Genomic DNA, 16,087 nt, shown 5'->3' with positions numbered 1-16,087 from the left:
TATAAAAAAACTCGAAAGAAAAAATTATAATAAAAACAAATGAACTACAGAACACATTGTATAACTATTCTAAATTAATGGATTCGGAACTGAGTGGTCCAATGAGAGAATGTTCCACTATTTTATTTCGGAACCTGTACCAGCATATGTGAGATACAAAATAAACCAGTGGATATTATGCAATTAAAAAAAAGAATGCTTTATTTGTCTTATTAATGTACAAGAACATTAAACTATTGAATTGATAGGATACTATGAAGGAGAAGTGCAATAGATCTTTTAAGTTGCAGTGGTGGGGCTATCATAGCTCCCCACCATTCAAATTCAATTCGATTCCTATTAATGTAAGAGATTATTAAGAAATAAAAACATCAACTACCAATACAGTTACATTACTAATTCGCATTGCGTTGAAAATTAATACAATCTGTGAAGTTAAAAAAATTGAACTCTCATTTTGATGAGATATCAATATAAAATGATCGGTAATAAAAGACACCAGAAATCATATTTTCTCTCTCTCTCCTTCTCCCTCTTTCTCCTTCACCCTCTCCCTCTTTCTCTCTCTCTTCTAAAGACATCTGAGATTGCTCATATTTTTTTTTAAATTCTGCTAGCTACAGAGCCATTCTTTTCATTGTCTTGTCCACACATTATAATGTTTTAACAGCAGTCGCAGACAAGTCATAGATTGCAAGGACGACAGTTAGTGAGCACCACCAATTTTGGCTGGTGGATTTTGTTAATCTGAACTTCAGAGCTAGTTATTCACCACCACAAGGACAGTTGATACCTCTGTTACAGGCTGCAAGTGGCAGTTCGTAAGAGAGAGTAAATAAATATACAGATCCTTTATTGCATATCTGCCTCTGTCCAATGTCACAGTTTACGATGAAATGGAAGATAGAGAGCAGAAGGTTGTAATGCTTTTTAATATTCTGATGCCTGTGACCAAGATGAGCTACTTGAAATTTAATGGCCACTCAATGGCAGAGGTATAATAAGAGATCTGTACAAGCCTGAGTATTCGTGGACACTGCTGGACAGTCACCTCCAAAAACTACACACATTTTGTTAGAGGTGAGAAAGTTATCAATAAATAGGTTTAAGTCCTGCATACATAGATGGTTACTGAACAGACCTTTCTATTCAGTGAATGAATTCATGGAGTGTGATGTAAATATTGTATTTTAGAAATGTAACCCTTTCTTTATATTTTAATTTGTCTCTTTGTATTTTAATTATACCTTTTGTCCTTATATAAATGTGTTAACCTACAGCATACTCTGTTTATCTCTCAGTGTTTGTTTTGTTTATTTCTCAGTGTTTGTTTATTTGACTATGTATGTTTATTTGCTTATAATTATTTATTTACTTGTCTATATTTATTTGTGCTAAGTTTGTTTGTGTATGTGTGAGTGTATGTGTGCGTGTGTATATTATCGAACCTGACGATGTCATATCCAGGCTTTGTACACTGGTTTCTGACAAATAAATATTATTATTATTATTATTATTATTATTATTATTATCACAGAACTAAAGTATTATGTTGTTCTACGTGACTTTGCACAAACCACATCTAATTATACTAGATACTGTAAATTTTCGATCACTGATTATATTTTAACTCTTCCACCTCGGATATTTCTTCCTTTTCCATGAACTGACTGTTGTCACAAGATTCGTCACTGCTATTGCTGTCACTGTTTTCGATACCTACTCTTCTATAATATTTAGTTTTCTTCCACTTGAAACCAATTTCTTTTAAGGTTACTGACACTGCCTTGGAACCTAATAAAATTGTATCTAGTAGTCTTTTCACTGTTGGACTATTACCTCTTCTGTGTAAATTAGGGTGATCAGACATCCCGTTTTTAACAGGACTGTCTCTTTTTTTTAGACTCTTGTCCTCTGTCCCGAGAAAAGTATGCTCGGGATGCCAAATGTCCTGTTTTTTTTAATTGCGTCCTGTTTCCCTAAATTATTGTTAAAATGTTTCTTTTTCTTTTATTTTATTTAATAATCACGTAAAACATTGATTAAATCTATAATGTTTTCATCAGATGTCAATAAAGGCCATGTTAATCACAAAATGTCATTCAAGCTGCTAACTTATTATTTTAGCAGTTAAATTCCATTTACATTTCTAATTTATATAGTTTAACAACACCAAAACACTACATTTTCACTGTCTTGCATGGACTTTCATAATTTTGTGAAAGAAAGGCTAATACTTCTAAAGCAAAAGTAATCATCAAAGAAATATGACCTGATTGTACAGGTTGATCTTCATGGAGAATGTTAAAATAGTTAGAAGTTAATATGAGGCAAAAAATGTTGTTATGAAACAAGTTCAGAATACAGTTACATAGATATAACGTAAGGTCCAATTAACCTGAAGTATTTTTAAACAGATAAGCTAACCTAATTAATCCAGACTAGTTGCAATATAAACAATTGTTAACAATAACTTTAGCCAAATATCCATGCTACTCTATTATGTACTTGCATAATTATTATAGCTTAGTTATTGTAAACGGTGTAGTATTCATTACTGGACCTTATTGCTCACTGATATTATATAAACACAAGTAATAATTAATTTTTAGATAAAATATTGATTCATGTCAACTTTAATAAGTGTCTCATTTTTTCATTTTGGAAATCTGGTCACTCTAGTGTAAATATTCTGAATAGTATAAATGCGTCGAATAGCACATTTATCGCATCTTTCCTCTTTAAGATTGCCAGTAATTTTAATGTCACCTCAAAATCTGGGACAATGACTAAGAAGATGAACAACTTCACCCTCTCATTTATTAGTTTGTTGTAGCCTACATGATATAAATAATCTAGTGAAGACAATTTTTTAATTTGGCTGGGACTAAATTGCCGCTGTACTTATAATAGTTTATAATAAAAACCCATTAAATTGTTACTGTAAAATATTATATTTATATATAATTCTAGGACAAATAATTCCAGGAACACTCGTATGAACAAAATTAGACTTAAGAGCTTATATGGTGTAGGAGAATTTGCTATATATAGACACTACTTTTTCCGTACCAGAGATGCTGAAAAGATGTATTACTGCGAAAATCTGGTAGGTAATAGGCCTATATTTCGTAACGTTTCTTTAATTATTACTGTGCAACCTTCAACAGAAAGATGGTGCAGTGAACGTTGATAGAAAATCATTTGATTAAGAAATTATGTGTATACAGAACTATTCCCACTTTTCGTTGCGAATTTTCTACCTTTCAAAAGCTCTGGTGTACAGTACAGCATGACAGCTAGTGACAGAGAATAGGAGAGACCGACTCATTGTCCAAGAATTTCCATTCCTTGTAAATATGTTACGCATGAATTAAATCATAGGAGAAAATTCTCATACTCATCTATTTCCGTTATTCCTTTTAGAACATAAGGTTTCTTGCCTGGTCTGTTGAATGATAATCTCATTTCAGAGTGACTCTTTCGGTTATTTAACTCTCTTCAACTCAGATGTGTCGAAGATTCCTGTTGATTCCATGCTTCCGCAACTGGTTATTGCACATTCTGAATATTATGAATCTTTGGGAACACAATTCATAGCTATTTTTCGCCTCTCGCTTCAAGATGACCATTAGCAATAATTTCTTGGTTCTGGCCATGTAATGTTTCTCATTTTAATTTGAAAAATGTAGGAGACATACTGTAAAATTATTGCAAGTGAAAGTCACTTATGGCATGCTACTAAATTCACACGGACTATAGTGTAATGTGGTCCATTTCTATGTTTCATAATAATGATATGAGTTGAGGGTGTGAAAATATAAACAACAATGAAGAGCGTTATCACAACTCATTCATAAGGTCTACAATAGCTCGTTGACTGGGCACTGCCATCAAGATTATATGCCAAAATCAGTGGCTACAACTGTAATAACACTTTGTTTTTGTGTAAGCAGCTATTCGTTGTACAGGTGCAGTTTCAAGAGGGTGACTGCTGATTAATTATTCAATAGTGTTATTATAATTTTTAATTAATGTAAGTGTGGTTTATTATAACACCATGACACAAGTACACATTACAATAAAAAGGTCTTATGTGCGACTCGTGTGGATACAAATTACTGCAGGAAGCGTGAACACTATTTTTAAGAGAATTCCCTGGTGAATCTACTCCACACAGAGATAGTGTCGTAAACTTGTTAAGAAAATGAGGAAAATGGGATTTATGCGTGACAAACTTCGAGGAGAAATCACCACGTGTTTACTGAGGAAACAAAGGATAAAGTTGGAGAAACAGCTTGAATGCACTATTTATAAATCTCTCCATAGGCCTGCACAAGAAACAAACATGTCACAATCATCAACAAAAAGAGCGACTATGATTGCCTGTTCTTAATAGGTATAGCTTTTACCTAGGGTAACTCTAAAAAATTAAGTGTACAACAATAATCCACACACATTACTGAACTAAAAGGTAATGTCATAAGAGAGATTGCCACCATTGGCTCTTGCAATTGAAGAATTGGACTGTGTAAATGTGAATTTCATTAACAAATGTAAGGATTATGTGACTACTGATGGAGAGAAACTTCCATCTTCTATGAAAAAAGTTACCTAATGTTAATTGTAACAAATATTAAACATAATTATACAATGTCGCCGTTCAAAGTTACATTGTTCTCACTCGTAAAATGTCGCCCATTCTGGCGAGCCGAGGATGCTGTAATCCAATGCAGGTACTTCTAGCGTGCAGACAATGAAAAGAATGGCTTGGTGTACAGAATTAGTTACAATTCGTGGAAAGATAGAGACATTGTATGAGTCACATATGGTGATGCCTTGGAATATAATAATGATGATGATGACAGGGGCGTATTTTGCGGGCTACCAGGGCTACCGGCGGTAGCCCAAGGAAATTACAAAAGAAAAAGTTTATAATATAACATAATGTAATAATTTTGTATTATTAGTTTTACCATAGTAATTAAAATTAAAGTAATTGTTAGATATATTTTGTGTAATAATAGGGTCAGCGGTAGCCCAAACCCTTTAACCAGTATACGCCACTGGATGATGATGATGATGATGATGATGATGATGATGATGATGATGGTGATAGTAATAGTTGAGTTATACTGTATTATAGATTATGAAATCGGTTGTGTACTTCGTAGAATGGTAAAAACAGGATATTATTTCCTGAAACCTTATACACTAACAATAAGTTTGAAGATTTAACGAAACCTCGAGTTTTGGTTAATTCTACTTTTTTGGGAAAATAGAGAAACATATGCCTTATGGAGAACCAAATTTATAAACTTATTTGTGGGATAAAGCCATACAAAAGTGTTGTTACTAATTAATATTTTACAATTAAACAATTATGTAAATGCTATATTACCACCAGGGTGCGAATTGATAGGGATTTCCTCTCCTGTTGGAAAGTTATCCCCCTTTTATAAATTCATATTCTGGGTAACTTTCGGTGTTGGACCCCGGACTCATTTCACCGTCATTATCACCTTCATCTCATTCAGATGCTAAATAGCTTAAGCTGTTGATAAAGCGTCGTAAAATAATCTACCAAAAAAAAAAAAAACATCCCTGCCAGGGATAACTTCTATCCCCCTTCACAAAATATAATTGTTTTAGTGCGAGTGTATGTACTTTATAAAGTATAAAGTAAGCAAAGAAAATAATATTGATGTATTATCATCACAACAATCAATAACTAGGAATTACACGTCTTACCTTAAACCTGCTCATGGATATAATTATTATTATGATCAAGATGCAAGACAAGCAACTCAGTGTGGTCAAGTGTTGAGCAGTATCGAATGAGGATAATAATAATTTTATGTAGGCATGGTATTCTGTATCTAGGATTCTATCCCCCTCTCATCAGAAATCTTAATTCGCACCCTGATTACCACTCACACAATTTAAAACTAGACATGTGAGAGCACAAGTCTACTGAAAGACTGAGTTGTTTGTTGCATTATATAGTAAGATTTATTTAAATTAGTTTACAAATAAAAAAATGATTTAAGAATTGGAAATAAAGTGAACAAGTTAGTACAATCTATGCAATGAGAAACTATGTATTCAGATTTAATTATTATTTAATATTTTCCCAGTGGAAAATGAAGGGAACATAGTGATCTTTGACACTGCCCTCTATCCAGAGACTTTGGTATTAATATGTACTACAATGTCATATGCGGAGGGAATAAGATAATCACATACACCATCTGTAGTGACTACAGTTAATTATTACGATCAATGACGCTGTTTACGGATTTCAAATGCTGTATGGCAATTTACACATTTCTACGTGATACAGAAAATACTGTTACATTTGGATCTATTACTAAATGCTAAATTGAGAACTTACGAGGCTTCCACAGAAGAATCTGTCAAAATTAGATCTTTCATCCTCAGTATGTCTGCTTTACTGGGGGGAATTCTTGTGGCGCCTTCTTGTGTCTCGTTAACATTTTCTGCATTCACTGTCTCTACTCCTCCAGGATCAGTTGGTGGAGTTGGTCCAGGACTCAATCGTGACCTGATTAACTGTATAGAAAAACTTATAATAATAAATGCAGTCCATTTTAAAAACGTCACGTTTATAATAAAATAACTTTAAAAGAGAACCTTAAAAAAGCACAATGGAATTCAACTTATTACATTTGTATGAACACTGCTTATGGCTTCATTGCCAGATGCAAGGCACTAGACAACAACATTTGTATGAACGAACATGGGTCACCTTTCTATATTTTAAGCCAACAGACGAAAGGGGGGGAAAAAAAAAACTAGACAGACGTCTGTAAAGTTTTACTGACGACATTCACTTCTTTGCTAAGGATTAAATTGTTGTTATTGTTGTTGTTGTTGATGATGATGATGATGATAATTATCAGGATGAATGAGAACGACAACAACATTGACTGAAAAGCATTATTTTGTTGCATAAACACACTTAAATTTCTGAAATGTATTATGTAATTTTTATTTTAATGAACAGTAGTGTTTTTGGTAATCATATTATCTATTTTATACTCATTCAGTAATGAGCATTATTTAGATGTAAAGTCAATTTAATTTTGACTATCCAAATACGAAGAAAAGGTTCACAATTTTTAACTTCACATGAAACCATGTACAAATCACTATTCAGTTAATGTTCAACGATTCTGTCATTTCCAGAAACTCAGCAGAACCAGACACATTAATTTTTTTCTGCAAGAGACTGAGAAAAATTAAGCTGAGGGCAAAACTTTGGCTTCATAAACTATGTAATTTTGATTAACGATTTAAAACTTTAAACTTCAGAAGTTTTCTTTCAATCTTCCTAATTATTTACCGACACATGTATTTATCAAATAAGAGCAAAAATTATATTAGAGAGAAAGCCAATAGAACAAGTCAACAACTTCGACTACCTAGGTTGTAACATTTCCTATCTGGAAAAAACGATGCTACAAATAAAATAAATAAATTCAGCTATAGGCTATATGTGGCACAATAAAAAGATACTCAAAAACATCGGAAAAGAAACTAAATTAAAGTTTTATAAAATGATAGCTGTACCCATACTGATGTATGGAGCAGAGTTCTGGACAAGAAGCGAAGAAAGAAAAATTGAGGCCGCAAAGATGAGATTTTTAAGAAGCATCATAGGATATACATTAGTGGATAGGAAGAGAAGTGATTTCTTTTCACTCACTTTCAGATTCATAGTAATTTATTGTCTTAGGAAGAAGTTTCAGTTTCACTTGAACACTATCTGCATCACAGTGGTAATGTTCGGGAAATGACTTTAGAACTTCACATCCTAAAAAAGGTGGAGTTTCTGGATGTAAAACGCTTATTCCACTAAGGCTGGAGTTATTTATGGTAAATTTTCTGATTGGTTCTGAAATTGCCTTTTCAATTATTGGAACATAAATACCGGTACCGGAATACTGTCTCAAGTCATCCTCATTACACAGACTCTCTCGTTCATTGGGTAGTTGTTCTGTCACAATATATTTGTATAAATGTTGTGGAAATCATCTCTTTTGTTAGTATTAATTTCAACACCGTTTTTCTGTAGCAAACTTTTTGCTCTCTGACAATAAAAAACTTGAAACTCTCTTAGTAAATTTCTCATAACATTCAGTCATTCAGTAATTAGCCTGAACAATAATACAATAATTTCCTATGTCACAGTCTTTATTTTGAAGGAAATTACAAATAACTTTCAAGTTCTTCAGAATTATGGAAAACAAACACAAACAAATGAAACAAAAAATGAAAAATGTAGTTGTTCCAGTATATCTTAGGCTTCTGCAGATGTTTTCTCTATTTTCAACATGATTTGTAAGCACAACAAGTATGGTGGAAATTTTTTTTTTAATAGCAATAAGCTTACATGCTGTAATTTGGCTTGCCCAACCATTTTATGGGTAATTTATCTTTTCAAATACCTTTAACTTCAACTTGTTTATATATTTCTAGCTTTGCTTTATATGGTACACCATTTTTACCGGGTTTTTATTCTACTCACTTATTGCTTCAAGTTCACGTACCTCAAGCGTCATAATTTTCTGTACGACAATAAACATTTTATGTCTTTTCGATCCAGATATGAATACATAACATCTGTAATAAATGAAAGAAATGTGCTGCAGATTTTACACCTTTGCAAAATCAACAATTACTAAGTTGTTTGTGGAACTTCACTTCGCAAGAGAGCTTGACACAGTTTATAACACTGACACCATGGAATGGAATTTCGCAGTGCGACCTTCCAAGATCTATTATGCTAGACTTCAACCTAGGCGCATTCCCAAACCCACACCAGCTGACTGCATTAAGGTTCGCTTTGTATCAGATTTAGAGCAAAAAATGTCACTCGTCCCTAGGCCAGCCAGTGTTCGGGAATGCTATAGAATGATGTAGATGGCTAATATGAGGAAAGGGGAAACGGGAGAACTTCAAGAAAAATCCCAATTGCGAACTTGTCCACTACAAGTGTCACTATGGATTTTTCAATGAACATTTCCAGGCCTGACTGGGAATCGAATCCAGACCACCTGCGTAACAGGCTGAAGACCTGACCACTCAGCCACCGCAGGGATACACTAGCACCATAGTATGTACATTACCGGTCAAAAGTTTTCGATCAGCTATGAAAACAACTATATACTTTATTTGAATGTACAAACACATCGGAAAAACTACATAGTCCAACAAAATAAATATTTTCTCTCTGTAGCATTATAATATGATAGATTATTCAAAACGAAATTCCTGTTTTAACCACAAATGCATAGTTGTGATATGTGATCGAAAACTTTTGACCAGTAGTGTATGTACTACGTACCTTTGTATGTCAGTATTGCATTTTGCTAATACTGTTTTTATGTAGGGTAACATTTCAGCGGTATATGCCTCATTGATTTGAATAACAACTCAAATCTTACTAACTTTTCTTTTCATTTCCTGTACGAACCCTAAGAAAATATAGACGTCTTAGTACTACACTAGGCCTATTTGTATGTTTCCTAAACCAGTATCCTTTTCCAGTGCTGCTTCTAGTTCTCATAACTAAAAACGAATGCATTTTTATCTGATCTACTCTCTTTCGAAAAGAATTTACAAGTAGAAACAATGCTGCATCACGCTCAATACTGTATTCCAGCTAAGGAAATAATTGATAACATTCAGATTGAAAACTTCTGAAATTCTTACCATAACGAGTCCTAAGATACAGTTTTAGAAACGGCTGTTGCAGACCATCGTTTACTGAAGTAAAAATATTCCCGACAACTGAACTGACAGTTTCACTTATGACTGTATTAGTTTTATCACCTTTTGCACAGTAGTCACACCCTCGTCTCGAAAGATTGATTCGTGATCAAGTTTTACATTGCCACATCGGTTTCATTACCATCATCACTACACTTTGCTTTTTTTTGCTATAGGTGAAATGAAAGAAATGGTTGATAAGTCTGTTTACTATACTCCACCATAACAACTAAAACTGCACTTACTACAATATGTAGGCCTACTACACTATTAGAATATCATGGCAGAATGTTAAATTAAAGCCAGACACTTGTTTGATAAGGTCTACCAACCAGTACCAAGCTACTGTCATTAATTATATGCAGTATCAAAGCAGAAGTATGAATATGTTGAATCACTAATAAATGCATGACTTAGAAAATAATAAATACTAGACTACTGTTAGTACTTTGCACAAGATTTATTAAATCTGAAATTATGTATTAATTGTTCTTTTAGGGTGGGTGAAAGGGTGGGCAGGAAAATTTTTGGTTGGACAGACGCCCTACTTCGTTCACCCCTAGTGCTATCACTGACAAGAAGAGAAGAATTTTGAAGAACAATTTTACAAGTTATGATAGATTTGAACATTATTTTACCTTTTATAAGTAGCTATTTTATTTTATCTTTTGATTTCGGTATTTGTTACTTCATTTTTTGTGTCAAACAACAACAAATACGTATTTAAGTACTTTTCTTAAAGAATGTTTGTATTTTCAGTGCCGGAATATAACTTTGTAATTCATTGTGACGTCATACAGTAAACTGTTTCCAAGGAAATGTTAATGGTAGCATTCAGACAAAAAATGTTAAAATTTTTAATATAAATAAAGTTCTATAGGCCTACTGAATAACATAACGAAGGCCATTTATTAATAATTAAAATGTTTATACCTGAACCTCAAATACTCTAACTTAATGGGATCTCTATTTTAAAACATAACTGAAGTTTTATTCAATGAAAAATTAATAGTCTACTTTTCACTGTACTCAGTAGTGACATTCTGTGTTTTCTGGAAGGTCTGATCCCAGACTATTAATACTACTAGAAATCCACGGAAAACTTAAGCAACATCCAATTCCCTGAAACAGCGAAGAATTACTGTATGTCTGCTGAAGTTATGATTATTTTTCAGCTGTGTGTCTCCCAATACACTACATCCTCCTGGGTGAGGGAGTGGTGGGGTTAGGGGCGACACTCGATTATTTTGCGAGTTAGATAGGGTGTGGGTAGGGGCGTTGTCCCTCCTCATGACTGCTACCTTGACGTGGTTGGAGGGGTTGCGTGCCTCTTTGATCTTGAATGGATCAAAAGAGGCCAGACTGAAGGCAGTCACACAGGAAGGATAAGTGGGGATAGTTGGAAGTTAACAGAAGGATCCAAGAAGACGAAACACAAATGAAAGGTAATACAAACATAAGTATAATTTAGTGCTTAAATAAAGACGATTAAGCTGGGTTTCATGGAGTTTTATTTAATCCTTAACATCCCTATACATATTAATGCAGAGTTACAAGACCTCCCACTGCTGTACCAGTACTTAACCCCACTGGAAAAATATAAATCATGTAGAAGAAATAACGATAATTTCACTCAAAACCCAACTCCTGTACCAGCAAGATGAGAAATCAGTATATTCAAATTCATCTTCCAACTCTCTTTGACTTCTTAGATTGGCATTCCTTGCTGATATATTATTCGAATCTTGTTGAACACTTTTAATGGCAGTTTGCAAGGCCAAGATGTTAACATACTGCAATAGTAGCCACAGAAAAAATTGACGGGTTTGTAAGGAAACTTGATTTCTGGTCGACATCATTTGACAAACGTAATTTTATTCATTCCATTGTACTACAGAACTCTGGAAAATGTTGCTACGTAGACATATTATATGATATGACAAATACGACACGAGTGCTGAGTTTTTTTTTTTTTTTTTTTGTGGAATGCAATTTAGTGTGCACCATTTAACAACTGCTTTTTTAATATTTTCCGGAAGAAACTCAAAATAACCATGTTTAGACAATTGTGTTGAACCAGCTGAAATCCCAAAATGTACATCATAATCATAATCATCATCATCATCATCATCATCATCATCATCACCATCATATACAACATGGATTAGGCCATTAGGCCTGTTCCATCTCCACATAATATATTTTTACTATTAAAATTGATCTCTCCATCTTTTCCTAGGGCATCCAATATCTCGTTGTCCTCTGGGTCTATAGTTGTGTACTATTTTGGGTATACGATCAGAATCCATTCTATTGACATGATTATACCATTCTAATCTATATCTGTCAATTGTTTCTGTTATACTTGCAATTCCCAGTTCTTCACGTATTTCAGAATTTTGTTTGTGATCTAATCTATTGTATCTTGTCAACGGTATCAATGAGACTAGCTTTTGCTTTTTTGTTAAACCAAGTTTCTGGACCATAGAGCAATGATAGGATGCCAGAACTTTATATAATTTTAAGACAGTGGCTCTTCTAACTGTTTCGACTAGTGTTCTTTTAATTGTACCTAATAACTGTTGGAATATGCGTAGCTTAATAGCAATATCATTTGTATAGCCATAAGATATATTACAACGTAAGTAATTGAACCTATTCACTTGTTCTATTGACTCGTTATTAATCATGATTTTTGTTCTAACTGTTATTGATTATGATTTTTGTTCTAACTGGAATTTTTCCCTGAAAACCTTTGTCTTTTTTATTGACATTTTTAGGTCATATTGTTCAGCTGTAGAGCTTAGTTTGAATACTTTTTACTTTATAATCTCTAAATTCAAGCCATTGCACAATGCAAGCAAGTGGCAATGTCTTGGAAGAGTGCAGTTCACCTACTTAGACACTCCGAATTCGTTAACCCCTTACATCTGTATCATGAATATCGGTAGTGTGTTAGTGACGATGTTGCAGGACTGCTGAAACTTCAAACTTAATTTTCTAATTAATCGTGCATTTAATCATAAAATATAATATAGATTTTCTATCATTTACGTGTATCCTATTGTTCCTTTCAATCTGCAAGGTTATTTCACTTCCAACCTGTATATTTACATGAATTTTTTCATCACAATGACATCAGGAATAAGTTCCCAGAGTATTGCACGATTTTCGTGAATCACCCTGTATAATAAAGATAAAAAATCTTTCCAAATGAAAAATACTTCACAGTTAGATGAAGAGAAAGGATATCAGACAGACTCATGATGAACTACTCAATTGTTCAATATTACAATACAGAGATGCATCGGAAACTTAATGAAAATATAGGTAATATATTCAATCCAATCATTATCTTCATACAAATCATCACCACAAACATTTTCATTGTCATTTCCACTATCATCATCATCATCATCATCATCATCATCATCATCATCATCATCATCATCATCATCATCGTATAATGATGCACTGCAATCAATATTTAAGACAACAATGTAATTTACTGCTTTATCTATAGCACAAATACTTAATCTCACCATAAAGTACACAATATTACGTTTGTACTTGCCTCCATGTTGATTGCTTCCATTGCAGGGGAGAGAGGTGGACACGCGGACGATTCATTCTCATCAGTTATAGGACTGGTAACTGAGGTCCCTGATGTTGACAAGTGCGTGTCAAAACAGCATCCCAACTGATTCCCACACACAACACGTAAAGGTGGGCCTGCCAACAAAGAATAAATAATTTGGCACTCTTTCTATTTCTCTATTATCTCTATGATATTGAATAGGCCTATTTTGTATTTAGTTATATTCTTATACATGAACTTTTTCTATATCTAAATGTAAATTGTTATGCAGAACATAACCTCATTGTCATCTCTGTTAACCAGCCATTTTATTTTATCTGTTCTATTCAATATTCAATTTTCACTTACAGAAATCGGCATGGGCACTACCATCACTTCATAAAATGCAACTATGTGCTTTTCAAAGTTTATTTTTCAATATGTTCTTTACTGTTGCACGCGTTATAGCTTTCATAATTTTATATTGACCTTTTCTTTCAGGCAATAAGAGAGGCACTAGTATGCATCCGTGGCTGCTGGGTCGCGAAATGGTCGATAATATCATTGTGCCATGTCAGTCTCTACTGAAATTTGTACAGATTCTTGATAGGAACATTTGCATATGCAGTGAGGCAAGAAGAACTTCGTTACATTGAGGCGTTAGAGTTTTGTCACTGAAGATCAATTAGCTGTGATAGCCAACACCTTGTAATATGTATGAGTATTGTGCTCACCATCCAGCTCCAGCAGGTCCATGTCACCTACGAGGCTTCCACTGTAGTGGGCACTACCTGTAGAGCTAACCCCACTCGAGCTCTGCACACTTTCGGTGCTCACACACTTGCTCGCTGGCAGTTCACTATTGGTCGAGCTTGTGCCTTGTACTCCAGGGCCGCAGTTCCATGACAAACGCTTGTGGATGCTGGCATCTCGGCTGTCCTGCTTCTGTACATGAGATGGAAATGAAAATTTCACATCAGACCATTTTGATGTATAGAAGATCTGAAAGTCAATCAGTTGGCTCTACAATTAATTATGATTTTAATTATAACAGAGCTCATTCAGGGTGTAGGTGGGATAATGTAGGAATGAGGAAGAGCAATCGAAACAGGTGAATAAAGGCAAACAAAAAGGTGATTAAGCAGAGAAAAAGAGTGTAAAGGTGATGATGATGATAGTGATAAATAGAAGAAAAATAAGAACAAGAGAAAGACAAAGAGGAATATGATTGTATTAACAATGACAACGATGAAAACTAAGACGATATTTATGATGATGATGAAAAACGAGGAGGAAAAGATGTGTAAAAGGAAAAGTAGGAAGAAGAGAGTGATGGTGGTAAGAAGAATAAGAAGGTGATGACGATGATGATGGTGATGGTGATGATGATGATGATGATGCTCTGAAAATAAAGAAGAAAGAGTGGAAGGAAATGAAGAAAGAAGAAAAGAATAAAGAGGAGACAGAATAAGAGAATGGTAATAGTAATGGAGTGGAGGAAGAGAAGGAGGAGGAAAACGAAGAGAATGAGAAAGATGATAGCGAAAACAATAAATACGATGGTGGTGGTGGTGGTGGTGGTGGTGGTGGTGGTGATAAAACAATGGTGAATCGAAAATTGCAAGTGAATTGAAATACTCGAGTAAAATCTACTTAGGAGAACCTCTTGAACTTAAGGACATTTGTACTTCGAGACACGTCATTTATGTGTATTCTGATCAGTGCGGAAGAAATGAAGTTTGATGTCTGTAGTAGTTAATTCTTTAATTTTATTATTGGGTGGAATGGAATTTTATCAATATCTCTATTTAACCCTGTAGGATTATTTGATCCTGTTTGGTGTAGAAATAATAAATGTGACATTTCCTTTTTTATCTAATTATTAATGTTATTATTTTGCTCCTGTTTTTAGATTAATTTTGTCTTTACCAATCGTTTAGAAACTAAACTTCAGCAGTGTTTGTTTAAAGGTTCATTTTTTAATTTTGTTAATAAGTAATTAATAAATTTATGTATACTTAGTCAGCAGTTCGAAGACTGGTTGAACCTTATACATGATACTAATATGAGGAAACTAAGCTAGGAGATAAAGGGGTAGAACGGTCAGTTCCTTTCCCCCTCCACTGCATACATTGCTGACTAGTAACATATTTTACTAATTAGACTTCAGATGTATCCAAAAATTGTTCTTCCTCTGACACATATCGTCAAGCGAGATGTGTTGCCTGGTAATATTATCAGCCAGAACCTCAATCAAAGGTAAAGTGATTAATTGTTTTGTATCATGGGACAGTTATTTCTGAGGAGACATCCCTGGTTTAAGAGTTTTCCTAAGTACAACATACTCTTACAAAATCTATTGTAGTTATTTAATACGTTAAGGAGTATTGATAAAAAAAGGTCACATTCTAATGAATAAGGTCATGCTATAGAAGACACTACCATAATTCGACTAATTTTATTTAATGGAATCACTAGCAGGCCAGCTGGCTAACATTGTTCAAATCATCATGATTATGGTCATCACCATTATCATCATCATTGTTGTGATTGCCATCCTCATCACCCTTATCCTCTTCCTCCTCCTAATCTTCATCATAATCATAATCGTCCCAACCATCACCATCATCATCATCATCATCATCATCATCATCATCATCATCATCAGCAGCAGCAGCCTGTCAGTAATTACTGTTTAGGGACACCTACGATGTT

The 16,087-nt window shown here is 33.9% G+C and overlaps 1 protein-coding gene across 2 annotated transcripts in view; it reads right to left on the bottom strand.

Annotated features, from left to right (window-relative positions):
• Positions 1-16,087, bottom strand: part of LOC138705937 (pleckstrin homology domain-containing family G member 5-like) — a 705,365-nt gene that overhangs the window by 13,135 nt on the left and 676,143 nt on the right. For both annotated transcript variants that reach the window (XM_069834734.1, XM_069834735.1), the window contains 3 exons: positions 14,107-14,317; positions 13,370-13,527; positions 6,395-6,573 (listed from right to left, as the gene is read on the bottom strand). In XM_069834734.1, the coding sequence (XP_069690835.1) occupies positions 6,395-6,573; positions 13,370-13,527; positions 14,107-14,317 (548 nt within the window). The remainder of the gene's footprint in view (positions 1-6,394; positions 6,574-13,369; positions 13,528-14,106; positions 14,318-16,087) is intronic.

The sequence above is a fragment of the Periplaneta americana genome, chromosome 9, assembly GCF_040183065.1.
Source record: "Periplaneta americana isolate PAMFEO1 chromosome 9, P.americana_PAMFEO1_priV1, whole genome shotgun sequence".
NCBI classification, from domain to species: domain Eukaryota; kingdom Metazoa; phylum Arthropoda; class Insecta; order Blattodea; family Blattidae; genus Periplaneta; species Periplaneta americana.
Note: the sequence above shows the minus strand (reverse complement) of the source record. Positions and strands in the feature narration are given on the sequence as shown.